Below are 26,314 nucleotides of genomic sequence, written 5' to 3' on the forward strand. Positions count from 1 at the left end.
TCGCTGTGGTTTTAATTGATAGCCGGCCTCGGATTAAAAGCTACGCTAAATAGGATTCACTGAGCACCCAAAAATCAGCAAACCGGAAAGCTTTACAGTGAGAAGAGCTGCACACATATAACAGCACTTATATCCCTCACATACATAAATGGGCACAAAGACAACTAATTAACAATTATTAACAGACCGTTGTGCACCTAACACTTATCCCACAAGCAGGGCCGCTGACAGCTTTGGCCTGTCGCAGGACAAAGTAATCTCAAAGGGCCCCCAAGCCCAATAGATACAATGTAATGAGGATCCAATTCTGGGCCTCCTCTCGCCCTGGGCCCGGGACAACGGTCCCCTTTGACCCCCCTGTCGGCACCCCTGCCCACAAGGCACCATAAGGCCAAGGGAAAATAGCGCGTATACTATAAGGATTTGGATGTTTTGAGCCTATTGAGTCTGAAGGGAAACAGGCAGGTGGTCTTTGCACCTGTATGCACAGAATGGGGATGTACCCGAAACCATCCGTAAAGAAAAGGTCCATAATATATGGTAGAAGCCATTGGATCTGTAGACTGACTGAATCGTAAGCAGAACTGGCTGTGTCTCTTCAGCAAGTTGCAGAGATGCAGACAGGTGGATCTGTCAAAAGACCTGCCGGCAAATTTCCCACCGTGAGTCATAGAGCCTGGATGGGTCTAAGTCTATTCGTAGCAAAGAGGCCCTTAAAAAAAGACATAGGACCAGTTCAGTAGAAACCATACCAGAAATAGGCAAAGGAAATTGATTTGCAGTATGTATGGCATTTACCCGTAGGTCTACTCAAAAAGGCACAGACATGCGGCCGACATGTCGTAAGACCTGTAGACACAATACCGTAGTGAGTCATAGTCGTGTTGTGTCTGAGTCTGAGTCCCGCCATTGAGACGTACGGTAGACAGGCGGAGCCACGGCGCCGCGTACGGTACATAAGCCACGCAGACTCAGGAGTGTTTAATCCAGCTCAACCTGCATGATCTGGATTGTCTGCGGGAGAGAGAGTGGGTGTGTGTGTGCGCGTGTGCGCGCCGCACTTAACACACATGATCCCAGCTGACCCCCACCCCACTCTATGCCCCCCGCCCCCCCTTCTTCCTCTCAGCTTTGCTCTTTGCTCAGTAGATTCGCTCCTTTAAAATGTAATTAAGATTAGGCAGAGTGGGGAGGGGAACTCGGTTAATGAATTGACTAAAAGCCGATGGTCTGTGCGTGATTGTGCAAGCATATCTGTGAGTATGTGTAATTGTGTGTGTGTTGTATGTGTGTGTGTGTGTTGTGTATGTGTGTGTGTCTGTCTGTCTGTGTGTGTCTGTGTGCATGCGTGCGTGAGCGTTTGTGTGTGTGTGTGTGTGTGTGTGTGTGTGTGTGTGTGTGTGTGTGTGTGTGTGTGTGTGTGTGTGTGTGTGTGTGTGTGTGTGTGTGTGTGTGTGTGCACGCGGATTTGCAAGTGTGTGTGTGTGTGTGTGCTCATACTGTAGGTGTGTGTGTGTATGTATGTGTGTCTGCGTGCGTGTGTGTGTGTGTGTGTGTCTCCGTATGTGTATCCGTGTATCCGTGTATCCGTGTATCCGTGTGTGTGTGTGTGTGTGTGTGTGTGTGTGTATTTGAGTTATACTTGTGCTTACGACTCCATTTACACTGGGTGACAGCCTAAAGGATCTCCTCACACTCCATCTCAACTGTGCTGTCAATAACCATTTCACAGCTTTAGACATCTCTTCCTCACTCTTCCTCTGAGCCCAACATCTCTCCTTCTCCCTCACCCACTCTCACTCTGTCTTTCACTCTTTCAATCTTCCACTCGCTCTGTTTCCCTCTCTCTCTCCCTCTCTATATCCATCTGTGCCTCTTTTATGCATTCCTCAATCTCTCAAGTACCAGTTCTACTACCAGCAACATTTTTAACCCAATTTCCATCATCGTTGTTGAAATGTAGCCCATTGCTGCGAGTCTAACTCCACCACCTCCAGTGCTTTTAATCCCTTGTAATTGCCTAATCCATAAGTGACTGCCCCAGAAGCCTAGAACAAGCTGTCCATCCAGCCAGCCAGGCTGCCTACTTTCCTTAATGCAGTCAGTGGGGCAGCACTCATCCCTCTCTCTTTTTTTCCTCTTTTCTCTTTCCTCCTCCTCCTCCTCTTCCTCCTACTCCTTCTCTTCTTCTTCTTCTTCTTCTTCCTCCTCCTCCTCCTTTTGCCCCGCCGCGCTCACTTGTTGTCGTCCGCTCCACAGCCAACGATGCCAACTGGCCGGCCCTCAGCAAAAGCATGCCGCCACTTTTACCTCCAGACAAGATGGCCGTCGGAATGCAGGGTGACAAGGTGAGAGAAAAAAAACAACTGATTTTTTTATTTCTTTAAGACACGGTCCCTTGTTATAAGTTGTTACCACAATGAGTTGTAATGTATTGATACAAACCCTGTGTAGTTACAGAGTGAGAGAGCACCAACTGATTTTATTATGTTAAGACATGACCCGTGTATGTGTTGTTACCAGAATGGCATTAAGTTGGCATCTATTATTAAATACTGTGTTGTAGCAGTGTATAGTACTATGTTGAATGCACTATTATGGTCAATGAATAGTAAAGTGCCTCACTGACAGAATGGTGAACATTACAAGTACAAGGCTTCGTCCTTGTTGTTATTTTTTCCCCTTGAAAAGGCATGTGGAAAACTACTCTCACCACGGAAATTTCTGTACCGTGCGTCTGTGTGTTTTGCTGATTTTTTGGCCTTTGCCAATAATTGCCATGTTTGCCATGCTCGACCCTCCATGCTGGTTGACATGTGACAGACTTGAACTGTATCTGTTGACTTCATTGTTGGTGTTAGTATATGGGAGTTACCAGTGCTTTGGTTTGTATAAGAAAAAAAACAGACCAGGTTTGAGGATGAACTGTTTCAAACTTAAGCAAGTCGAGACCTTTTGCCAGGTCTGTGTGTGTGTGTGTGTGTGCGTGTGTGTGTGTGTGTGTGTGTGTGTGTGTGTGTGTGTGTGTGTGTGTGTGTGTGTGTGTGTGTGTGTGTGTGTGTGTGTGTGTGTGTGTGTGTGTGTGTACTGTACCTGTGTGCGTGCGTGTGTATGTGTGTGTGTGCGTGGGTGTGTGTGTGTGTGTGTGTGTGTGTGTGTGTGTGTGTGTGTGTGTGTGCGCGGTCATTATTGTGTAAGAGACTTACCGTAAGACTTACCACATGGCAGAGAAGAACAGAGGCCATGCTGTGAGAAAATAACAATGTCGGTTACGTGAACCGCGCGCATAGAACTTCCTATTAAGACGGAATAACAAAAAGCCAATGCATAATGGAATGACTGCACACAGTAGTGAGTAATAGAATAAATACACTCTTATCTTTGCATTTTTCTTCCTGTTTTAAGTCTTTTCCAAAGAATCTGAATACATTAATACATCTAATTCATTAACAGTCTGATGGTGTTTAGTGGGTCGATCCATGCTGGTTGGCGGTAATGATTTAGTCAAATATAATTCAAAAATAACTTTTTACATCCTACTGAGTATTGGAATCTTGATTTTCATTCGAGCAACAACATTTATCCAGAGGATAGAAGGATACTAGACGTGCTTCAGTTCCCAATTGCATAGTTGTGTGTTAGTCTCTTGTGAATTTTGTTGAATTTATATGCCAGTGATGAGATATGGTGATAGTTTGTGCCTTCAGAGGAAGGTTTTGATCGACCACTTTCATTCAACATGAAAAAAAATGCATATATTGTCTAGGGAAAGGTTTTAATTAACACACTCAACATGAAGAAAAATATATTTTTTTCTACCACTAATATTACTGCAAAAAACACTTATTAGCAATATGCTAATTGAGACATGTTTTATATGTTTTTCATCGTACCTGTGTCCTTTATCTTATGTCCCATGTCCCGTTCTGACGGTAGGGATGTGATATGTTGGCAGTCTGTACCTTCAGAGGCAGGTTACCAACAACCTTATACTGAACGTGAAGAAATACCAGTGGTGTAGTCTACATAGAACGCGGGTATACGGAGTATACCCACTTCTAAATTTCAGGGATTTCAGTATACCCACTTAAAATTGATTGATCCATTGTTTTGAATAGCACAAATATATACAGTATACCCACTTCAAAAAATGGTCAAACATACAGTATACCCACCACTTAAAAGTAGACTACACCACTGAGAAATACACTATAAAATCTTCATATCTTGATGTACCTTTTATCATAACATTACAGAAACACCTGAAGCAATATGCTAATTACTCATTTAGCATTAATTATGTTGACTAATTATGTTTCTCATTGTTCCTGTGCCCTATTTCCTGTGTCTTGTTATGTTCCAGGCCCTAGACGTGAGCAGGCCGTTTTTTTTCTACCATGTTACCTTACTGTATAAGAACACCTAAAGCAATCACCTATGCTAATTGCACACATGTTTCTCATTGTGCCCGTGTACAGTATGTCCTTTGTCCCATGTCCAGTTGTGTCCCTCCTAACCCCTGGACACGGGCAGGCTGGTGGGGGCAGTGACCGCCCTGTCCAAGCAGCTGCATCCTCTCAATATGGACAAATATATTGTCTTACCATTTGACTTACTGTATAGGAACACCTATGCTAATGACCTCTGCTAATTACCCATATGTTATCCATGTGTCCTGTTATGGCCCAGGCCCTGGACGCGAGCAGGCTGGTGGGGGCAGTGACCGCCCTGTCCAAGCAGCCTCACTCCAGCTACGGCACCTACCCCCACGCGGGCCACCACTCCTCCTCCTCCTCCTCCTCCAGCGCCGTCGGCACCACCAGCTCGCTGCCACGCTCGGCCCCCGCCACCCTGGCCTGGCAGCGCTCGCCCCCCACCCCCCGCTCCTCCTCCCAGCAGATCCAGCAGCGCATCACCGTGCCCCCCAGCCCCTCCGCTCCCGGCTCCGTCTGCGGCTCCCTGTCTGGGTCCACTGGGTCCGGGTCAACCGGGTCGGGGTCCTCGATGTTCGCCGGAGGGGACAGACCCGACCCTCCGCTGGCTGCTGCGGTGCGGCCCTTCGTGACGGACCGGGGGTCGCGACCCCAGTCGCCGCGTAAGGGCCCGGCCACCATGAACTCCAGCTCCATCTACCACATGTACCTGCAGCCGGCATCTAAAGGCTACGCCAGCAGCAGCAGCCGGCCCGCCGTCAAGGCCGGTGAGTCTGGCTGCCTTTGATGCTTTTCAACTCTATTGATTAAATGGTAACACTTTACTTGACGCTGATCGGCATCATATTATGACATAACAGTGTCATAATGCAGTCATGCATATGTCATAAATATTATGTCAATGTCATAAAAATGTTATGACTGTGATTAAATAACATTAGGTTATGATAAAGACAGCACAAACGTTGTCAACTTTTCATGACCATAAAACATTTATGACTGCCATGACACTGTTTTGATACTATTATGACACTGTTATGTCATACGTATGATGCGGGTGTCAAGTGAAGTGTAACCAATTAAAATAAATAGATAATATAGTAATAAATAGATAAATAAATGCACTTATGAATAGAATACATTTACGTACTGTTTTGAGTACTCCCACTGTATTTATTAACTTATTTTCACTTACCTATCTACAAGTCAAAAAGACATCTCCATTATGGTGATTGAAATCAGGAATGGGAGAATAGGCTACTATAGTACAGTATATTTAGCTAGTGTCTTTTATATGTCTTATAAAAAACTCAGTTCCCATTTGTCTTGTCTGTTTGTCCAGAGTATGACAATCCAGACCTTCCCTCCATGTTCAGTATAGCTCTAGAACAGGGTTTCCCAAACTGGGGTGCGTGAACCCCTGGGGGTACGCAGCCTGCCATAAGGGCAAAATAGAGCAATGGTGGACATGTGAGTTTTCATCAAGCATTAATAAACATTAAGTAGTTTTTAATAGTATGGTGCATTATATGCTGGAAGGGTCCATCTGAAGTTTAATTCCAAGACTATTGGAAAAGAGGATTCGATTCCCCAAAACGACTGTGCATAATGTGCAGTGAATGAGCACTGAATCCATACTTGCGCGGCCATCAGCACACCAAAATATTCACTCAGGGGGTGCGCGAACCACAATGAAATGTACAAGGGGGTGCACAGATAAAAAAGTTGGGGAACCCCTGCTCTAGAATATTGATGTGCTGTATTGGTTAGGTTACCTCATAAAAGCACTGTCTCATGTGTCTCAGTGTACAGCAAGTCAGTGCTACACTCCAAAATAGCAAAAATCTTTTACCACAACTCAATTTCATTGCTCTTCTCTCTTTCTCCTGTGCGTCGCAGTGTACAGCAAGTCAGTGCTACACTCCAAAATAGCAAAAACCTTTTACCACCACTCACCTTCATTCCTCTTTTCTCTTATTCTCTCCTGTGCGTCGCAGTGTACGGCAAGCCAGTGCTCCCCTCCAGCTCCACGAATCCGTCCCCGACCCCCCTGCTGCAGCACCAGACCAGCCGGGACGAGACGGACCTCGACGCGATGATGGGGGGCTCCCCTCTCCCCCAGCCGCCGCCGCCCCCCACCGCTGTGGAGAACATCCCTCGGCCCCTCAGCCCCACCAAGCTGACGCCCGTGGCCCACTCCCCTCTGCGCTACCAGAGCGACGCAGACCTGGAGGTGCTGCGGCGTAAGCTGGCCAACGCCCCGCGGCCCCTGAAGAAACGCAGCTCCATCACGGAGCCCGAGGGTCCGGCGGGCCCCAACATCCAGAAGCTGCTGTACCAGCGCTTCAACACGTTGGCCGGCGGCATGGAGGGCGGTGTGGTGGGCGGAGTGGGCACGCCTTTCTACCAGCCCGACAGCCCCCTCAGCTACATGGGGCCGCCCATGATCATGGAGGCCGACACCACCAATGGCAACGTTGGGCCGTTTGTGGACGATCGGCTGGTGATGATACCGCCCACGTGCCCGGAGGTGCCCACGCCTGACTCGCCCGTGCTGCCACCGCCGCCGCATATGTCTGCGTCCCCTCCGGCGTCTTCGGATGCCAACGAGAACCGGTTGGCATCCATGCCCATGCCTGACGCCATGGCCAGTGCTCAGATCGCTGACAGCCAGCCCCTTGCTCCTGCTCACCAGGCATCCAGGCTGACTCCAGACAGTACAGAGGACAACAGCAACAACAACCACCACCCCCACCTGCAGCATCAACACTACCAGCAGCATGCGCACCACCACCACCACCACCACCACCATCACCACCACACAGGCCCAGGCAGCGCCCAGAGCAGCCCAGTGCCGGAGCCCCTCACCCCGCCTGCAGAGCCAGAGGCTCAGCCTGAGCCCAGCACACCGCCCAGCCCCTCGGTGAGTGATGGATGAAATTGGATGGCTGGATTGAATGACTGATTGATCAGTCTAATTTATTGTTTGATTGGTTGATTGGTTGATTGATTGATTTACTAGTCTAATTGATGGTTTTTATGATTTTTTTTGTTACTTTCAGTTACGAACAATAGTTTTCAGGGATCATGGAAAGAATTTAGCCAAAGTAATATTTGGTATGGCAATGTAAAAAAAACAAGGAAATGCCTTTTGAGATTGAAATAATAGATAAAAAATAGGGCCTCAGTGAAGGAAGGCTTACGCCAAATTCAACAGCTCCCCAAAATACACTTCCTATCTTTGTTTCGCTGTGTGACCTGTGGAATTTGAAATCTGAACTGGTTCACATCCAGCAAGAGTTTAAATGGAGCTAATTTATAGCATCTAGAGGGCCGACTGAGGGCCAAGAATAACCACAAAAAGAGGAAGTTGGGAACGTAATTAGCTCCTGACGTGTCCTCAATTGAAATGTTAAAAATGTAGCATGAGCAACGCGTGCCAGTCAGTCCGAGGTGTCACTGGACTTGTGTCAGGTATGAAACGAGCTGAAAAGAAAAAGGAAATGGCAGTGAGCACACTGCAAAATTCCCATTTAACCCCTTAAGACGCGGCTTTATAGATTTGTTGTTACCAGTATGGTAATGACCAAGTCATGGTGCATTACTAAAGGGCCTGTGTTGTGTCATAGTATTGTAGTGCTATGGTAGTTACATTTCAATGACTATTACAGCATGCCACTGGAGGTACGGTGCGCATTAAGGGGCTACGTTTTTTTCTTCAGTTTTACTTTTTTGGAATTCTGCACCCTACTGAAATTACTGTACTTGGATGTGCATAATTAAAAAATGAGCTTTGCAACTTATTTGACGAGCTACCTCACACAGATAGCTGTAGCGGGACAATGCTAACAGCTCCCTCAGTGGGGTTTTTCATAGCGGCACTTCCTTAGCCGACTCCGTCAGGCCAAGTGCAATCGCACACAGCAAACACCCAAACACAAAGCCCATTCATATTTGACGAGGTGTAAGTGTGTGCTGCTGAGTGCTCTGAGTGCTATGTTTTATTTTGTTGTTTATTTGTTTGGGTTTCTTTTTTGGGATGGGGGTTGCCGATTCTGTCGATCCACTCTCACTGAAGAAATGACTCCTAAGTATATATAGACAGTATGAGCCAAGGCCAATGAAAGTTTATTCACCATATGCATACAGTAATGCATCCCTTCGCTAAACCATTCAATGTGTTGTTAGGGAAACATTTAAACAATACATCTAATAGAGGAAAAACAAACAGGGATTGAAGAAAATAATTAAAAAAGTGAAAAAACAATATGAATAAAAACGGGAAATATACAAGCTGGGTCATAAAAAAATATCGGTTCTACTGTATAAGTGCTTGACCAAATGACACAGGTTTGAATAGGGTCAGACGATCCCTGCCACATAAGGCTGAGTCAGAAATGTTCTCTCTATTTACTGATTCAAACAGAAATGTGCTTCCTGTATGACTGAGGAAACATTTTTGGATTCGACCCATGACTTATCCCCATGCCTTAGCCAGCTGTACCCCTTGGAGAACCAGGGCAGTGTGTAGGTGTAAAGTACATCATCATAACCGCATAAAATCACAGTCAACAGTACTGTCAGCAGTATTATGGAGACAATATGCTGGGTGTCAGAGCATTTGCACAGACTTGGGGCTACTGGCATCATCATCTCACATGTGTGAGCAATTATCAACAAACACCTGCGCTGGGCGTAAACAAAACAGCAGCATCCCTTGAGTGCATACTTCCTTCAACGTTAGTAGTGTCGCTGATAGCTGTGGCCGGGCCCAGGAGAAAAATATCTGAAAGGGCCCCCCACACCTAATATATACAGTACAATGTATTGAGGACCCAATTTCTGGGGCCCTTCTGTCCCTGGGCCCAAGACAACTGACCTACTTGTTCCCACCCTGTCGACTACCCTGTACATTAGCATTATCTGAGTACACAGAGCACCTGAGACGGATGTAGCTTGGGGCTTCCATGACGGTGAGCCAGAATTCTTAAGACTTAAATTTGTTAGTTTCACAATAACAATGTGATTATGCAGTTTAGATTTTATCACATCGTAAGCAGGTTGTGGATGCTAGTTTTAGTGTCTCCTTTCAAACAAAGCAGTAGCAACAAACAGTTTTATTGTTTTCATTAAGTTGCGCTACAGTCTAAATTTTCTGTGGGGTTGGAATATTAAAGCAGCCATGAGCCGTGAAAAAAAAACTTGCCAAGAAAAGCAAAATAAATACAGTATTATATGTATCTCTCCAGGATCCCACGGAGCGCACTGCATGATATCATCCAAATGAAATTCACTAAATCCACACATTTCCCTGTGCTGTCGTGTGTGCTGTGCTGTGCTGTGCTGTGCTGTGCTGCAGGCCAAGCGGACCAACCTCAAGAAGCCGGGCTCGGAGCGGACGGGCCACGGGCTGAGGGTCAAGTTCAACCCCCTGGCCCTGCTGCTAGACGCCTCGCTGGAGGGAGAGTTCGACCTGGTGCAGAGGATCATCTATGAGGTGAGTGACACATGACATTGGCTACGATGACATGATGCTTTTTTATAACGAATTAATAATTCAGAATTAAATTAAAAGTGAGATTCTGATTTAAATGTCTCATGTAAACATAGCCATTGTGGTGTTAATGTAACACTCATAGCAGGACTGGACACTTACAGTAGGACTAAGTACACTGTCAGTGTTAGATTTTAGTTAAAACTACTCATCACACTGAAAAAAAATAGTCAGCATTTTTACTGGAGGGAGAGTTCGACCTAAACACAGGTAAACACAGCGAACGCAATAAACTGCAGCCGAGTCGTGCCGTGTCAAGCTCTACCGGGTAGAAAACGGGCAGTGGAAAAGGGCCTTTAGAGAGTAGGATCAAATACACAATATAGGGGGTTGTGTTGACTCATCTCAGTTAAAGAGTTGAATTTAGCTGGAGGGAGAGTTAGACTTGGTGCAGAGGACCATCTATGAGGTTAACACATAAACACACAGCGGCTCATATTTTGTCGTCAATTTTCTGTCCTCTCCCACTGAGGGAAAAGATTATATCAGAATGACAGATCAGATCAGATCAGATCAGATTAACGTAGAAAGGCCACAGGGGAAAATCAAACCACTGACATCAGATTTATTGGTCAGATATATTTACGTACAAAAGGACCCAGCGTAACGGCCTACCTAAACACAAACAGAAGGCCTATACAGTGTATTGTAGCATGCATTGGTTCAGAACATTTTTGACCATTCTGACAACATTTTGGTGTTTACGTACACTATTTACACATTTGATATGAGATTTTCATGGATCATTACTAACTTACATAATAATCCATGGATCGTTGATACTAACTGAAGAATTCCACTCATCCTTCAGAAACCAGAACATTAAAGCACATAGATGGTTAAACAAGTGAAACAACATAGTAACAACATGGTTTTTATTCTTTTTTGAAACTCCTTTTTTAAAAATCATTTCTTACATACCGGTAATAATCCATGGATCGTTGATACTAATCACAGAATTCCACCCATTTTTCAGAAACCAGAACATTAAAGCACATAGCTAGTTAAAACAAGTGAAACAATACGGAAACCCCTGTTTTTTGTATTCTGTTGTTACTGTGAAATAAATTGAATCTCATGAAAATAAATAAACAAACACTCACAATCTCCCCCTGTTTGCCCCGCCTTTCAGGTTCAGAACCCGAGCACGCCAAATGATGAGGGCATCACCCCGCTCCACAACGCGGTGTGTGCCGGCCACCACCACATCGTCAAGTTCCTGCTGGACTTTGGCGTGAACGTCAATGCGGCCGACAGTGATGGATGGTAAGGCCAATGGTGCTGTGCTGGCCTCCTCTCCCTGGCCTCCTCTCCCTGGAAAAGGCTTAGCTTTCCTGGGAAGCACATGGCCGATGCCCCCCCTCTCCCCTCCATAAGTAATAAGGCTAATTGTTGTTTAATGCTGGAGATCTGTTTGTATGTGCTGATGGTGGGGGAATCTGTTTGTGTGTTAGTGGGTGGGTGGGTGGATGGTGGGGGTCTGTTTGTGTGTCCTGGTAATGGGAGAATCTGTTTGTGTGTTAGGGTAGTGGTTCCCAAGCTTTTCTGCAGGGCCTCCCTTTTGCACTTTTGGATTCTTTTTGCATCTCCCCTCCCCTGTCACATTCCAAGCACAGAATCATTTTTGTCCATTAATATTGCTATTTTTTTTATTCGAAATTGATCAAAGGGAAATTCCAATACAGCTATTGTTGTTTTTCACTGTTATCATAGGCATTTAGACATATATGGGTTGTACATAAGTATCCCTTCTCTCCACAACCACACTGCAGTACCGCCATGGCCATCCTAGGGGTCCTCACGCGCAGATTGGGAACCACCTTGTTGAGCCCAATTTATGGTCTGGACACATAAGCTTAACCTCTGCACGTGCCAAATCTGCCTCTGCGTATGACCATGCACCCATCCACCCACCCCCCCCCCCCCCCACACACACACACACAGACAGAGGCTCTGTGTGCGTCCACGCATACCTGATAAATGTCCAGACTACACAACAAACGCACGCGTCCCTACACAGACAGCAAACAGCCCTGAGTAGGCTCTCCCCTGCATTTTGGCGGTAAACTGCTTCGCGTCGCCAGACCAAAACAGATTGCAAAAAAGGTTTGCGACCAGCACCAGACCGACATCACCATTCGCGTCAATTGTTGCTGAGCTGTAATTTGTCCTTCAAGGGGTGGGTGGGTGGTGGTGGGGTCTGTTTGTGTGTCTTGGGGCAGCGTGATCCGTTTGTTAGTCTTGTAGATAATAGATAGTAAATGTCTTTGCGTACGTGCCTGCGGCGTGTGTGTGTGTTTTCACTGTTTCATTGGATGACACTTTGAAGTTTTGCAAGTAATAACTCATAGATAATAGTAACATGTAGATAAGAGCAAAGCATATTTCATAACAAGGAACAGCACAAATGATAAAAGGGGCCTACATTTCTTATGCAACCTTTAACATTGAACTTTTGTGTGTGTGTGTGTGTGTGTGTGTGTGTGTGTGTGTGTGTGTGTGTGTGTGTGTGTGTGTGTGTGTGTGTGTGTGTGTGTGTGTGTGTGTGTGTGTGTGTCTGGGCGAGCGTGCGTGCGTGCATGCATGTTCCTTTGTGTATCTGTTTGTGTGTGTGTGTCTGTGTGTTTGTGTGTGCATGTGTGTTCCTTCATGTATCTGTACTTTTGCTGTGAGGACATCTGTGCTTGTGAGGACATTTTGGCCATTAACCCCTTAGCGCAGCACCTACTGTATGTTATAACCTTACTGTCACCAATATTGTAATGTCTATGTCTTAATCTGTTACTTAAGGTCATAGCAATGTTGTTATGATGTAATTGAGTATTTTCAGCAAATAGTGAATACCACATCTGCAATAAGAGGCTACATAATGTTGTTTTGTTGTTGATGAAAAAACGAAAAGGGCAAAATGATTTGTTTACTGACAGGGTTAGGGATGGTTTTGGTCAGGGCACAGTTTAGCATTCACTAGTTTTGAATGCAAGTCAACATGCATTGGAGTCAATGGAAGGTCTTCACAAAGATAGTAATACGTGTGTGTGTGCGTGCATGCGTGTGTGTGTGTGTTTGTGTGTGTGTGTGTGTGTGTGTGTGTGTGTGTGTGTGTGTGTGTGTGTGTGTGTGTGTGTGTGCTCATCTCCCCAGGACCCCTCTGCACTGTGCTGCCTCGTGTAACAGTGTGCACCTCTGCAAGCTGCTGGTGGAGTCCGGGGCGGCCATCTTTGCCACCACCATCAGCGACGTGGAGACGGCAGCGGACAAGTGCGAAGAGATGGAGGAGGGATACATCCAGTGCTCACAGTTTCTCTATGGTGAGAGAGAGAGAGAGAGAGGGAGAGAGAGAGAGAGAGAGAGAGAGAGAGAGAGAGAGAGAGAGAGAGAGAGAGAGAGAGAGAGAGAGAGAATTAACAAAATTGACATCCAGTGCTCACAGTTCCTGAGAGGGAGAGGAAAAAGTCGAGCACACGCACACACACACACACACACACACACAACATTTAGGTTGAGGTGTGGAAACACACCTCCCTGCCACAACTCTCCTTTGAGCGGGTATCACACACACACACACACACACGCACACGCACACGCACACACACACGCCACATAGCTGTGGTCGGTAACTCTATCCCCAGTCAAAAGCTTCCGGCAACACGCTCCCCTAACTAAAGCTATCCTTGGGAGGCTCCCCTCTCTGCCATCATCACCTCCTGCTAGGGACTCTAGCTCACACAGGACCGTACGGCTCCCACATTTAGGCTAAGCCAGAGATATTTATTCCTCCGCAACACACACACACACACACACACACACACACACACACACACACACACACACACACACACACACACAGACACACACACACACACACACACACACACACACACACACACACACACACACACACACACACACACACACACACACACACACACACACACACACAGTAGCTAGGGTCTCACACTACTCGCTACTCAGTAGGCCATTCCTGAGGCATCGTTTGATGATTGATTTATAGCAGTGCAGGGGGGACCATCTGCCCTTCCATATCACTTTACTTTTCTTCTCCCCTCCTCCCCTGTTTTACTTCTGCCTCTTTTTTGTCATGTCTGTATATTCTGTTCTTCCATATCTTACTTTCCTTCTTTCTCCATTTTCATCAAATATTAATCTGTGGGCTTGCAGCCTTTATATTGAGACAGGACAGTTGAAGATGGTGACAGGAAATGAATACGGGACAGAGGCGGGGACTCTTTGGGAAATTACCTTAGGTCAGGGATGGGCAACTTTTATGATGAGGAGGGCCATGTTTTTTCATCGCCACAATCGGAGGGCCACATGACCACGGATCTGACTCCAATTTGCAGAGTTGGAGGTGCAGTTGGTTGCTCACCGACTGCCCATATTGTTTGGAAGGAATAGAATACTCTATACTCAATACTCCAGGGGCCAAGAGTATGAACAGATTGATTCAGTAGTTGTTTTGAAATAAATGGTCATTATTTTCTTAATTAGGCCTACTGTTTTATCTACGGGCCGCATTGAGTGAGGAGGCGGGCCGCATGTGGCCCCCGGGCCGCCAGTTGCCCATCCCTGCCTTAGGTAGAAGTTACCCGGGACGTGGTCATAATGCCATGGTGCCTCCACACACTGAGCCATGGTGCCCCTATTTATGTGTATTCTCTCTCTCTCTCTTTCTCTCTCTCTCTATCTCTCTCTCTTTCTGTATTCTATCTCTCTCTCTCTGTATTCTCCCTCTCTCCCCACAGGTGTGCAGGAGAAGTTGGGTGTGATGAACAAGGGCTCGGTGTACACCCTGTGGGACTACGAGGCGCAGTCTCCTGACGAGCTGTCCTTCCACGAGGGGGACGCGCTGACCGTGCTGCGCCGCCGTGACGAGAGCGAGACGGAGTGGTGGTGGGCGCGCCTGAACGACAAGGAAGGATACGTGCCACGCAACCTGCTCGGGGTGGGTACAGCAGCTCAGAAGCAGGGTTGCCAGATGAGGCTGATTATGATGATGATTTCCAGCCCAAGAAATGCTCAAAACCCGCCTAGAAGCACACAATCCCCAATTCTATTGATTTCTATGGTAAAAATTGGGCGGATTTTTCTGCTAAATGCCATTTTTACCCGCACACAGCCATCCTAAGCAGCCCAATTGGGCGGGAAACAGCCCAATCTGGCAACACTGCTCGGAAGTGCAATAACAAGGAAATGTACAATAACACTGGTGTTTACTCATTTCTTTTGATGGACTGGGCTGTCCATAAAGCTTAAAATGTGGAGGAGACGCACTCACATTGTCGGCTAATTTTTCTCACAGTTCTAAACTGGGTGCTGAATCCCACATAAACCATAAATTAATGAAGGAAGCGACAGACAGCGCTCTTCAGATTATTTCCTTATTCATTATAAACAAAGAAAAAAATCTGAAGAGTGCTGTCCTTCACTTCCTTCATTCTGTCCATAAAGCTTGCATTGGATACAGTTACATTGCTAAATGTTAGTGTTTGTAAGATACCATACAACTTTTTCAATATTTATTTCATCCACGGAGTTTCTTTAATTGATGACTTTTCAAAAACTCTGTCAGTAATTCCAACGCTAAACTATTACCCTCTTCTCTCCCTTGTCTTTTGCAGCTGTATCCCCGGATCAAGCCCCGGCAGCGCTCTTTGGCATAGCGCCCTCTGGCTGCCACCGTGTGCAAGCGCAAGCTCCTGTGAGCAGCGGACTGACGATCCATTGCTATCACTTGGATATCGATGATGATGCACTGTCACCTGCAGACAGCAGCTTAGTCCCTGGGCGGCACTGCCCTCTCCACGCGTGCCTCTGTGTGTGTGTATGGTTGTGCCCACTTGGGCACGCCTGGAGTGGAGGAAGGGAGGGAGTGATGGAGGGTAGGAAGGGAAAGGGGGAGAGGGCCATGCCCACATGCATCGCGCCCCCATGCCCTGGGGCCCCCGGTGCCCTGGTCTGTTCTGGCCTGGCCTCCTTGGCCTTGGCTGGAGGTCAGAGGTACCTCATTCATACGCGTCTGGAAAAAAAAACAAGACAGAAAAGGAGCAGAGGAGAAAGAGAGGGATAGAGGGGTGGGGATGAAGTGAGACTGGAGAGATTCGTACAGACTAGTACTCCCATCTGCTTTCATGGCTGTTTACTTTCACAATGGCTGAACCTGACGATGTTTTGATTTCATTTTTTTCCTCTACCAAAATCATGCAGCTTTGTCAGTATTTTTCTACTCATGTTCTCAGAGACTATAATGTGTGCTGGTTCAGTTTGACAGCTGACAGCTGAAGTCAGAAGACAGTGGCAATATGTTTTGTAAGAGACGATGAGGAGAGTGGAAGAGGAGGATGTAATGTGAAACATGATATGCGTGTCCTCAAATGTATGTTTGTTTGTGTGCGTGTGTATGGAGAGAGAGAGAGAGAGAGAGAGAGAGAGAGAGAGAGAGAGAGAGAGAGAGAGAGAGAGAGAGAGAGAGAGAGACAGGAAAGTTAAGTGGAGCATAGGAGCTGACTCAGAGATTAGGAAGGAAGGAAGGAAGGAAGGAGGGATGAGAAGAGGGAGAGGGAGAGGGAGAGGGCGTGATTCTTAAGGTTAACAAGAGTATTTTTTAGTATTGAAGGAAACAGAGGATGTGACTCAGGGAGGGAAAAGTGTACGTGTTAATTTGTGAATGCGTGCGGAAGTGAAACATTAATTTGTGAATGTGTCGTGCGGAAGTGAAGCATTAATTTGTTAATGTGTGCGGACGTGAAGCCAACAACAGCCAGAGAGTGATTGGAGGTTTCTTGAGGACAATTAAAAAGACTAATAAAAAAAGAACAGCACATCGCTTAAAAGAAAAAACTGCTTTAATAGGAACAAGAAGCTGTTACACAGAGTAAACATTACACAGACGGTGCTCAATGTACAACCTTGAGTTCCCTTAACGCTAACACAAAACATGATGGACATACTATATTAAGGGCAAAGATCATTTCATTTTGAACTTGTAACCTTACACAATCCTTTTTCTAAACAAAAATGAAGTACTTAGACAGGAATGCGTATGTTGTATTATATTTTCTTTTCCAGTGTTTATTTAAATGCACAATCAAAGTAATGCTTTTGAGCTGCTCTGCAACGGAATACAGAAAATAAAACAAGTGTTGGAGACACAATGGCTGAGTCAGAATGGTATCATACAACAACACGCAATTTATGTAAGATGTCCGATACATGTATAAAAAATAAAGAGACCCAAGACTGGGACAATGATAATTTTTTGTGTGGCTTTGATTTTCCTTTGGTTGTGTCATGATGAGCAAAAAATGATCATCTACACAGGAGAATACAGTAAATCGTGTCAGATTTTGGACCCTTTTTGCTGAAAGCAACGTATAACAAACTTAGTAGGCCTACTACCATGAAAGCCTATGATGTGAACTCAAAACCAGAGTTGTGTAGAGTATTCTTACAGATGTAATAACAACACTAGTAGTATGATATTACAAAGTTGAAAAAAAAATTATACCATGCCCCTTGTGTTGTAATTACATGTGTAATAGTACTTTATAGCAGTGGTTCCCAACCTATGGGTCAGGACCCAACTTATGGGTCGCCAAAGATCCACAGGGGGTCGCGGAGCCCTCTTGATTTTAAGGGGTTTCATTTGAAATAGCCCATGATGATTAGCCTAAATGACAAAGCATTTAACTAATACATGAGAAGCAGCAAATTGTAAGTGCTACATTAAACATGTATTCTATATTTGACCAAAGACGAATTGAGGAATAAAAGAACTAAAATTAGTTTTCCCAGGAAACAGAGGGCATCTTGTGACTCCGTCTCGTGCGGGCGCTCGCATGGTTGGGTCACCACCAAAGCTTACAATAGTAAAAACATGGGTCCCTTAAGAAAAAGGTTGGGAACCACTGCTTTATACAACTCTACTCAACATACCAACGTGGAGGCCTATCAGCTAGTGCCTGGAGTGGTCTGGAGTAGGCCTAGTGCTAATTGGGGCCTACCTTGAATGGAAAAGGTTATATATCTGTTTGTCAGACTGACTCAGAGACAGTCACAGTAATGCTTGAAAAATGTTTATTGCTTGCCCACACACCACTTTTCACCTGAGCGAGAAATTCATCAAATGAGGTCTAGGTGCTTGACATTTTTACCAACAGGGGGCGTATGAAACGCAAAGATAACGGTAGCGCTACGGCTGTGTGTGACCACCATGAGTGAAAGGTGCAAAGCGCGCGCCGCAGTCATTAAGAGTCAGCGAAATGAAATAGCTGCACCTTGCACCCTAAGGACACTTAACTGGAGGGTCATACAAGTCCACAACTCACGAAAGGAAGCATAATTTAAAGGTGAGTTCGACAGAGACTATTTCCTCAGTCGTGCGTAATGAACAACGCGCAATGGTGAACTTGTCAATTCTCTGTTATGTTATGCCATGCACAATGAATTTCTACCCAGACAAATGGCCTGAAACCAACATGACAAAAAGCTTTCCGTTGGCCTGGAACAAACCAAAACAGTCTCTTAACTGACGCAGGAATGATATTGTACTTTACAACTTTAACTTCTAAAAAAAATCTCAATATCCCGCATAGCCCTGAATCCAGAGCTGTCGTGCACCATGGCGAATACAGAGGGATTTCATATCAACACACCACTACTTGAGAGTGTAAGCATGTCCAAGCGAGCTGGGACCACTGTGCTTATGAAAATGGAAAGTTCACAGCCCTCCGGCTCCTTCAAAATCCGCGGCATCGGCCACCTGTGCCAAAAGGTAAACCCAGGCCTTCCCTGCTAGCGAGAGGGCCCACGTCCCGTTTTTAATGTTTTGGGAAAGGGTTTCGTTTTCAGTTTCCGGGAAGACTGCTGCCTCCAGTGTTAATACAGAGAACTGCAGTGATTTAATAAAAAGGGCTTATGGTTATGGATAAAACATTGCGTGAAACTCCCTTTGAAATTTGTTGGATGTATTGAAATATGCATTTGTCCTTCTCAGGTTGTTCAGTCAGGGTCGAAAGGAGTAGTCTGTGCCTCAGGTGGGAGCCTTTCATTGACTTTGAATGGACTCAAGTTTATTAGAGTAGTATGCATTGCTATTGAGTAATGGCTATTCTTAACACAGTGATTATGATGATTAAATATGACTGATGTATGCATCTTGCCAGGGGGTAACGCTGGCATGGCTACTGCCTATGCTGCTAGGAAGCTTGGTGTCCCAGCAACCATAGTTATTCCGACATCATCACCAGAGCTGGTGGTGCAGAAGCTGAAGGATCAAGGGGCTACAGTGAAAGTTGTGGGAAAGGTGAGAGTCCACACATGCAGACAGTGTCTATGGCGGATTGACATGCCATAAAGTTCATTTTTTTTACTATGATTGATTGATTGATTGATTGATTGATTGATTGATTGTCACTTTCCATCAAATGCAGCATGTTTTACAATCGTCAAGATTTTATCCCCCAAAAGTAGAGTATTGAGAAAAACGTCTAGAAAACTGAAATATGCTCCAAATGAGCCACCTGCCCAGTGTCTGACGTCCTGTCTATATATTTTTTGTTTATATCTGGTCTGGTATAACAGGTCTGGGATGAAGCCAATGCTGAGGCTCTACGTCTAGTTGAGTCTGAGAATATGTCATATGTGCCTCCTTTTGACCACCCCTTACTTTGGTGAGTATGCAGGCCAGACTTGTATGGTTGAAGTTAAGGTTGGGAAGAAACACTGAAGGAAGGAAGCACATGGTTGCTTGCTTCCCAGACTTCTTTTGATCAGGCCAAACATCTTCTATTTGAGTAAGATAACCCAAACTCCGTCCACCCAATGCAAGGGAGTGTACCCAAGTTTGGTCTCCTACGGGGGCATTGTCCCCTCCTTCTTCTTGTCTTTCTGTGGCATTTGGTGACGGCTTGCATGAGATGTGCGCTACCACCATCTACAGTGCTAAGGGAACTCCATTCATTCTCAACCATAAGACTCCAAAGGTCTCCTAAAGGCCGTTCACCTGAGATTACATGGATCCAGCAGGAAATGCACGGACTTCAAGTATCTTACTCTAATAGAAGATGTTTTATCTGGCACCTGTTTAACTGGATGTGTGTGCATCAAAATGCCACTTTCAAACTCTGATGTTTGGCACTAAAAAGAAGGATTTTGTCATAACTGCAGTATTATGTATTAAAAGTGTAATCCCTCTTACATAAAAAGTCACAAAACCTATTAAAGCTTAGCTTTCTCTCACAATATCCCTCTAATAACCATCCTCTTGCTGTTGCAGTTCTACTAATCCATTATAAACAATGTAAATAATCTAACTGATCCTTTTGTGTTTTTTCATAGGCAGGGTCATGCCAGCATAGTGCGTGAGTTGAAGGCCTCGCTCCCAGAGAAGCCTGGGGCTGTAGTTTTGTCTGTAGGGGGAGGAGGGCTGCTGTGCGGGGTGGTGGAGGGCCTGAGAGAGGTGGGCTGGGAGAACGTTCCGGTGCTCTGCATGGAGACTGTAGGAGCAGACTGTCTCAACGCCGCCGTCAAGGCAGGGAAGCTGGTCACACTGCCCGACATCACCAGGTGAAGAACTAACCATTTGACACATTTAGGGTGCATCCCAATATGTGACCTTGCCTCCTCCACTTGTGCTTGTCTCCTCTTGGAGAAAACCATAAAGTTTCCCAGCTGTCAGCCTCGCCACAACAACTTTTGAGGGACTGTTTTTCACTCAATTGCAAATGAGAAATAGACTCTACAATTGAGCTTTTGCAAGATATTGAAATATAATGCTGTTGTCAGTGATGTCATCATGACGAGATGCGAGTGGAGGAGGCAAGTGGAGGAGGCAAGGTCACATATTGGGATGCACCCTTAGACTGTGGACAGTCATTGGTTTTATCGGAGTCATTTGAGAGGAAAAGCTGATAGTTGGGCAATAGTGAAGATAGAGAAAGAAAACTAGGGATGATGATCTTTTTTCTCTTCCAAAAAACATGCAGCTTTGTCAGTATTTTCTACTCATTTTCTCAGAGACTGTTTTGTGTGCTGGTTCAGTTTGACAGCTGACAGCTGAAAAAGACAGTGGCACCATGTCTTGTAAGAGACAGTGGCCCTTTTTCAATGCCCAGTGTTCTAGCCTTGATAGGACGTGAGACGACCAGTGATTGGAGTTCACCAAAGAGTATCCAATCACTGGGCATTTCACGTCCTAGCAAAGCTAGAACACTGGGCATTGAGAAGAGTGGAAGAGGAGGATGTGATGTGGTAGAGAGATGGGGCAGGGGTGGGAAATGAGCCGGGCAGGACACAAACCTGGGTCCTCATGGATGAACATGCAAGCCAGTGGTGTAAGTCTACGTAGAACGCAGGTATACGGAGTATACCCACTTCTAAATTTTAGGGGCTTCACTGAAGTTTCACTTCACTTATTTTGGTGAGAAAAAAAAATGGCTTGTTGACCTTCCATTTGGCTAGTAAGAAAAAATGTCTACTAGCCAAATTGGCTGGTGGTGGAAAAAGTTAATTTAGAGCCCTGGGCTTCAGTATACCCACTTAAAATTGATTGATCCATTATTTAGAGTAGCATAAATATATACAGTATACCCACTTCAAAAAATGCTCGAATATACAGTATACCCACTTCAAAAAAGTAGACTACACCGCTGATGCAAGCCCATATGTGGGGGTCAGTGCGCTGCGCCACAGCGCCCCTCAATGTTTGTATATCGTTGAAAGAGAGAGTGAAAGAGAGTTCTTCAAAACTAAAAGCCCTTGAAGCACCATCGTTGTGTGACTTTAATGTCCCTCTCTCGCAAAAAAGGCAGCTTGGGCCTTCTGTGTTTTGTCTTCTCTGGTAAGAGGCAAAGATGTTGTAAGCAAAGATGTATCTGGTAAATAAATAAGTGTAAGTGTGTGCAAATGACGAAGGGAGAGAGTAAAATAGATTCCCATTAAAACTAAAAGCCTGTAATCCGTTTTTTTTTTTTGCGAGAGCCATTAACGTCACACAGCAGTGCGGTCGCCTTGCCTTCTGTTTTTCTGGCAGGGCTCTTGCCCCCGTAACACAAGCACGCTTTCTAAACACTCTGGTCCCGGCTCCCAATATAAAAGCGGACAGTCTAACGTAAATATTTGAATATTTTTCCCAAGGCCTTGTTTTAATAGGCCCTGCTTGACTGCTTTGTTTTAAAACAGCGAGGCGAAATGTCTGGGGGCCAAGACGGTGTGCAGACAGGCCTTCGACTACAGCAAGGAGGCCAAGCTCCTCTCCGAGACGGTGACAGACCTGGAGGCTCTGGAGGCTGTGGAACTGTTCCTGGGTCAGTAGTTAACTATATTCAGACTAAAACAGACCCAAGTCAAATCTCTTAATTGTCAGTTGTATGATGTAACAGACTGTTCTTGGGTCAGTAGTGGTCAGACTAACCCCGACCAAAGTCAGTGCTCCCGTGGTGTTGACACTATTACTGACCACATTCACAGTGATCTACTGAATAGTCATTTGTATCAAGTAACAATTGCAACAGGTTTGTTCTTGGGTCAGTTGCAGGGGTCACACAACCAGAGGTAAGTCAAAAATCTGTATTGCCAATTACATGATCAGTAGTAGTGGTGTTCAGAATGCTAGTCCAAAGTCAAGGTTACAGTGATCTAAAATATGTTTATGTCAATTGCATCAGGTAACAAAATATTCCTGAGTCATTAACGGTGTTGAGACTAACACAGACCAAAGTCAAAATCCTAATGATCTGTGGTATATTGTTAATTGCATCAGGTAACAGACTGTTCATGGGTCGGTAGGTAGCTGTGTTCAGACTAACTGGGACCAAAGTGAAAGATATCATTTGCCAATCATTGCATCATGTAACAAACTGTTCCAAGGTCAGTAGCATCCTTCAGACTAACCAGTCAATGGCCTGTACGTCAATTGCCTCATTACATGTGAAAGACCAGTAGCAGGGTTCAGATGAACTCGGCCTAAAGTAAAAGATCTCAACATCTATTGTTATTATATGGTGTGGCGTCATCGGTCGAATGCTCCATTCATTTCAACGGGGCTCCCCAACGTTCGCACGTCTGTTATTTTTCGATAACGGACGGGTTGGTCTATAACAGACCGCTGTCAATGGCAACAAGACTTTTCACTGCTAAAGCGACTTTTCAACAAGACTCTAATCAGCTGCTGTGATAGACAACACCTGTTGTCCTGGCTACCTAGCTGTTGCCTAGCGGTGTTCCACAACGGCACTGTTTTGTTTTGCGCAGCAACAATCTTTTGACATTAAAAACTATAATAGACTTAACATTGAATAGGCCTAAAGAAATGTCCCCGCCATTTGTGAATTATTTAAGTATATACATATATACTATATCCATATAATAAGCGGGTTAACTTTCGGCGAGTCGGTCGCTTTGTGGAATAGCAGCACTTCAGAGAGAACAAGACCCCTCCGCTCCGCGTCGGGGTCTAAAGATTCTCTCTGTCGTGCTGCTATTCCACGATAGCGACCTTCTCGCCGAACGTTAACCCTTACTTAATTGTTGCATGAATGTAACAGACTTTGCTTGGATCAGTAGCAGGGCTCAGGCTACCAGACCAAAGTCAGATATCTTTATTGTCAATTGCATCATGTAGGGACTGTTCATGGGTCAGTGGCTGTGTTCCGATGATCGAACCAGAACTAACCAACCTTTCAGACAACAGGGGCCAAAGTCAGGAGAGACTGGCCTTGAAAGCCCTGGTTTGACCTAATTTGGCCCCTAGTCTGCATGACATTAAAGGGACACTGTGCAGGAAATGGTCAAAAAAGGTACTGCAACTATGGTGCTTATTGAAACTGGGCTGCCTATTGCCAAATTTGATGTTTACATGAAGGTTTACTAAGTAATAAACAAATATTTTCTAGTATGGTCCAAGCACAGTCATTTTTGCAGCTAGAAATTGCTATTTTTGGAAATTCAAAATGGCGGACCATGAAGAAGATCGCCCTTTTCATGTATGAAAAGTGCAATTTTTCCAGGCATAATGAATACTTAGAATTTGATGCGGGTGGTAAGTATTCATGAAAAAGGTAACATTAGTGAATAGGCAGCATGAATTCTGGAAATAAACAACTAAAAATCTCACACAGTGTCCCTTTAACACTAGTGAGATATTGTTGCATGGAGGCCGTGCGTGGACACATGGAGCTGTTCCTGGGTCAGTGCGATGCCATTGTCTCCTCTTTCCCGACTGCTGCCCATAATGACATGGCTGACTCGGCCTCGATCGGCCACATGGGCCGGCCGCAAAAGGGCCTCGCAGATGTTTGCTCACTCTCACCGACCCAACAGACGGGCTATTTTTGAGGAGAGAGATCTTTTTGGAGAAGAGCTGAGTCTGTTTAAGGTTTCGCTACTGAAGTGGAAGTCTTTATTATTATATCATGTGGTCCAGACAGATGGGGGGGGGGGGGGGGTGGGGGGGGGGGGGGGGGGGGGGGGGGGGGGGGNAGTGTGCTGGATATATCCGTGCTGTTCTTTTTAAATTAACTGATAATTTGTGTGTGTGTGTGCGTGTGTGTGTGTGTGTGTGTGTGTGAATGAGTGTGTAGCGTGTGTGTGTGCGTGTGTGTGTGTGTGTGTGTGTGTGAATGAGTGTGTAGCGTGTGTGTGTGGGCGTCCTCAAACACGGGTATGCGTATGTGCGGCAACAACCATGTAAAGGTTGATTTAGTGACACATTTCACCCAAAACAGTAATGCTGACGTTATTTACAGTGGCAACATAACTGAAATATCCCAAGAGAATGACCAAGAATTCCTCCCCTTACACAACACAGTCCTCATGTCTGCCCCACTCCCACTCCAAAAAGGGCTTTTGACCTTAAAAGTCACCATGGAGAGTTATGTGCTTTGGAAAGGGTGTGGGAGTTATTTTCCTACAATGTACTTATAAGTTATAGATGAAGTTCAAGGTGTGTGTGTGTGTGTGTGTGTGTGTGTGTGTGTGTGTGTGTGTGTGTGTGTGTGTGTGTGTGTGTGTGTGTGTGTGTGTGTGTGTGTGTGTGTGTGTGTGTGTGTGTGTGTGTGTGTGCGTGTGCGTGTGCGTTTGTGTGTGTTTAAGGTGGGGGCTTTACATGTTGTATACCTTAGAGACCCACTGTGAACATTGCCTCATATTTGTTCCGCTTCAAAAAAAAAGGCCATATGACCTTAGAAGTTACTTTGTGGAGTTTTGTCCTTTGACATGGGTGTGGGAGAGTTATTTTTCTACAATTTACTTCCAATGCTATAGGAAAACAAGAATAGAGCAAAACAGCTGGCTAAGTATTGTTCAATATCTGTAATTAAAGGCATGTACATATTTGGAGGACGAGATGCCACTTGTACCCCTGAAAAGGCCTTAGACCTATTTAACTTTTGTATTTGTGTGTATTTGTACAGGTATGTGTATGACTATGCGTATGTTGTGTGTACCAGATGATATGCCCTGGCTGTGTGTGTGTGTGTGTGTGTGTGTGTGTGTGTGTGTGTGTGTGTGTGCGTGCGCGTGCGCGTGCGTGCGTACGTGCGTGCGTGCGTGTGTGTGCGCGCGCGTGTTCATTTGTCTATGTATGCACATGTGTTTTTTTTTCATGTGTGTATATTTGTATCAGAGAGAGTACTTAAAGAATCTCTGTTTGTATGGTTGGTCGTGTGTACAGTTGAGGACGATATTACTAGCCCCCCTCCTGAAATTAGACATATCTCTTCATTGATCATTGAGAATGATCATTATTAATAAATGTGTGTTATTCTGGAAACAAATACACCATGGAGATAGTATCCAATAAGTTAAAATTGGACTTTTCCATTTTCACAATGAGTTTAAACAAAAAAGTGTAACAATGGCAAGGACAAAATTATTAGCCCCCTTATCATTAATAGTCAATACAGTGCCATTTATGAACAAAAATTGACACCAGGCACTTTGATTAGTTGTTAACTATGTTGGCACATGTCCTACCAGGGATTTTGGCCCATTTTTTTCATCGCAAATAGTCAAGCTGGTCCAAATGGCATGGATGTTGAGGATGGACATTCATTTTCAGCACTCTTCAAATACTATCTTAAGGATTGAGGTCTGAACCACTCCATGACCATGGTTTTAGTATCCTTGAGGAACATTTGAACTATTTTGGATGCCAGTTTTGGGTTATTATCTCATTGAATGATCCAGTGAAGATCTTAGCTCCCTCTATGAGCATATTTTTGCAAGGTCACTTTCCACATTCTATCATAATTTTCTGTTTTTATGGTGCCGTACACCCAAACAAGGTTTCCTGTGGCTGAGGCTGCCA

The 26,314-nt window shown here is 45.2% G+C and overlaps 2 protein-coding genes across 10 annotated transcripts in view; both read left to right on the forward strand.

Moving 5' to 3' along the window:
- The window catches only part of ppp1r13ba (protein phosphatase 1, regulatory subunit 13Ba), a 119,630-nt gene extending 102,345 nt beyond the window's left edge, over positions 1-17,285 (forward strand). For all 9 annotated transcript variants that reach the window (XM_063183595.1, XM_063183590.1, XM_063183592.1 and 6 more), the window contains 8 exons: positions 2,260-2,348; positions 4,690-5,200; positions 6,431-7,356; positions 9,793-9,930; positions 11,120-11,253; positions 13,132-13,298; positions 14,754-14,953; positions 15,630-17,285. In XM_063183595.1, coding sequence (XP_063039665.1) covers positions 2,260-2,348; positions 4,690-5,200; positions 6,431-7,356; positions 9,793-9,930; positions 11,120-11,253; positions 13,132-13,298; positions 14,754-14,953; positions 15,630-15,671 — 2,207 coding nt within the window. In that variant the 3' untranslated portion in view covers positions 15,672-17,285. The remainder of the gene's footprint in view (positions 1-2,259; positions 2,349-4,689; positions 5,201-6,430; positions 7,357-9,792; positions 9,931-11,119; positions 11,254-13,131; positions 13,299-14,753; positions 14,954-15,629) is intronic.
- A 674-nt stretch (positions 17,286-17,959) lies between these two features.
- The window catches only part of sdsl (serine dehydratase-like), a 35,287-nt gene continuing 26,932 nt past the window's right edge, over positions 17,960-26,314 (forward strand). The window contains exons 1-7 of the mRNA XM_063183599.1: positions 17,960-18,356; positions 18,603-18,781; positions 19,004-19,043; positions 19,173-19,312; positions 19,591-19,679; positions 20,347-20,574; positions 22,189-22,313. Coding sequence (XP_063039669.1) covers positions 18,629-18,781; positions 19,004-19,043; positions 19,173-19,312; positions 19,591-19,679; positions 20,347-20,574; positions 22,189-22,313 — 775 coding nt within the window. The 5' untranslated portion in view covers positions 17,960-18,356; positions 18,603-18,628. The remainder of the gene's footprint in view (positions 18,357-18,602; positions 18,782-19,003; positions 19,044-19,172; positions 19,313-19,590; positions 19,680-20,346; positions 20,575-22,188; positions 22,314-26,314) is intronic.

This window comes from Engraulis encrasicolus, chromosome 19, assembly GCF_034702125.1.
Source record: "Engraulis encrasicolus isolate BLACKSEA-1 chromosome 19, IST_EnEncr_1.0, whole genome shotgun sequence".
NCBI lineage: Eukaryota > Metazoa > Chordata > Actinopteri > Clupeiformes > Engraulidae > Engraulis > Engraulis encrasicolus.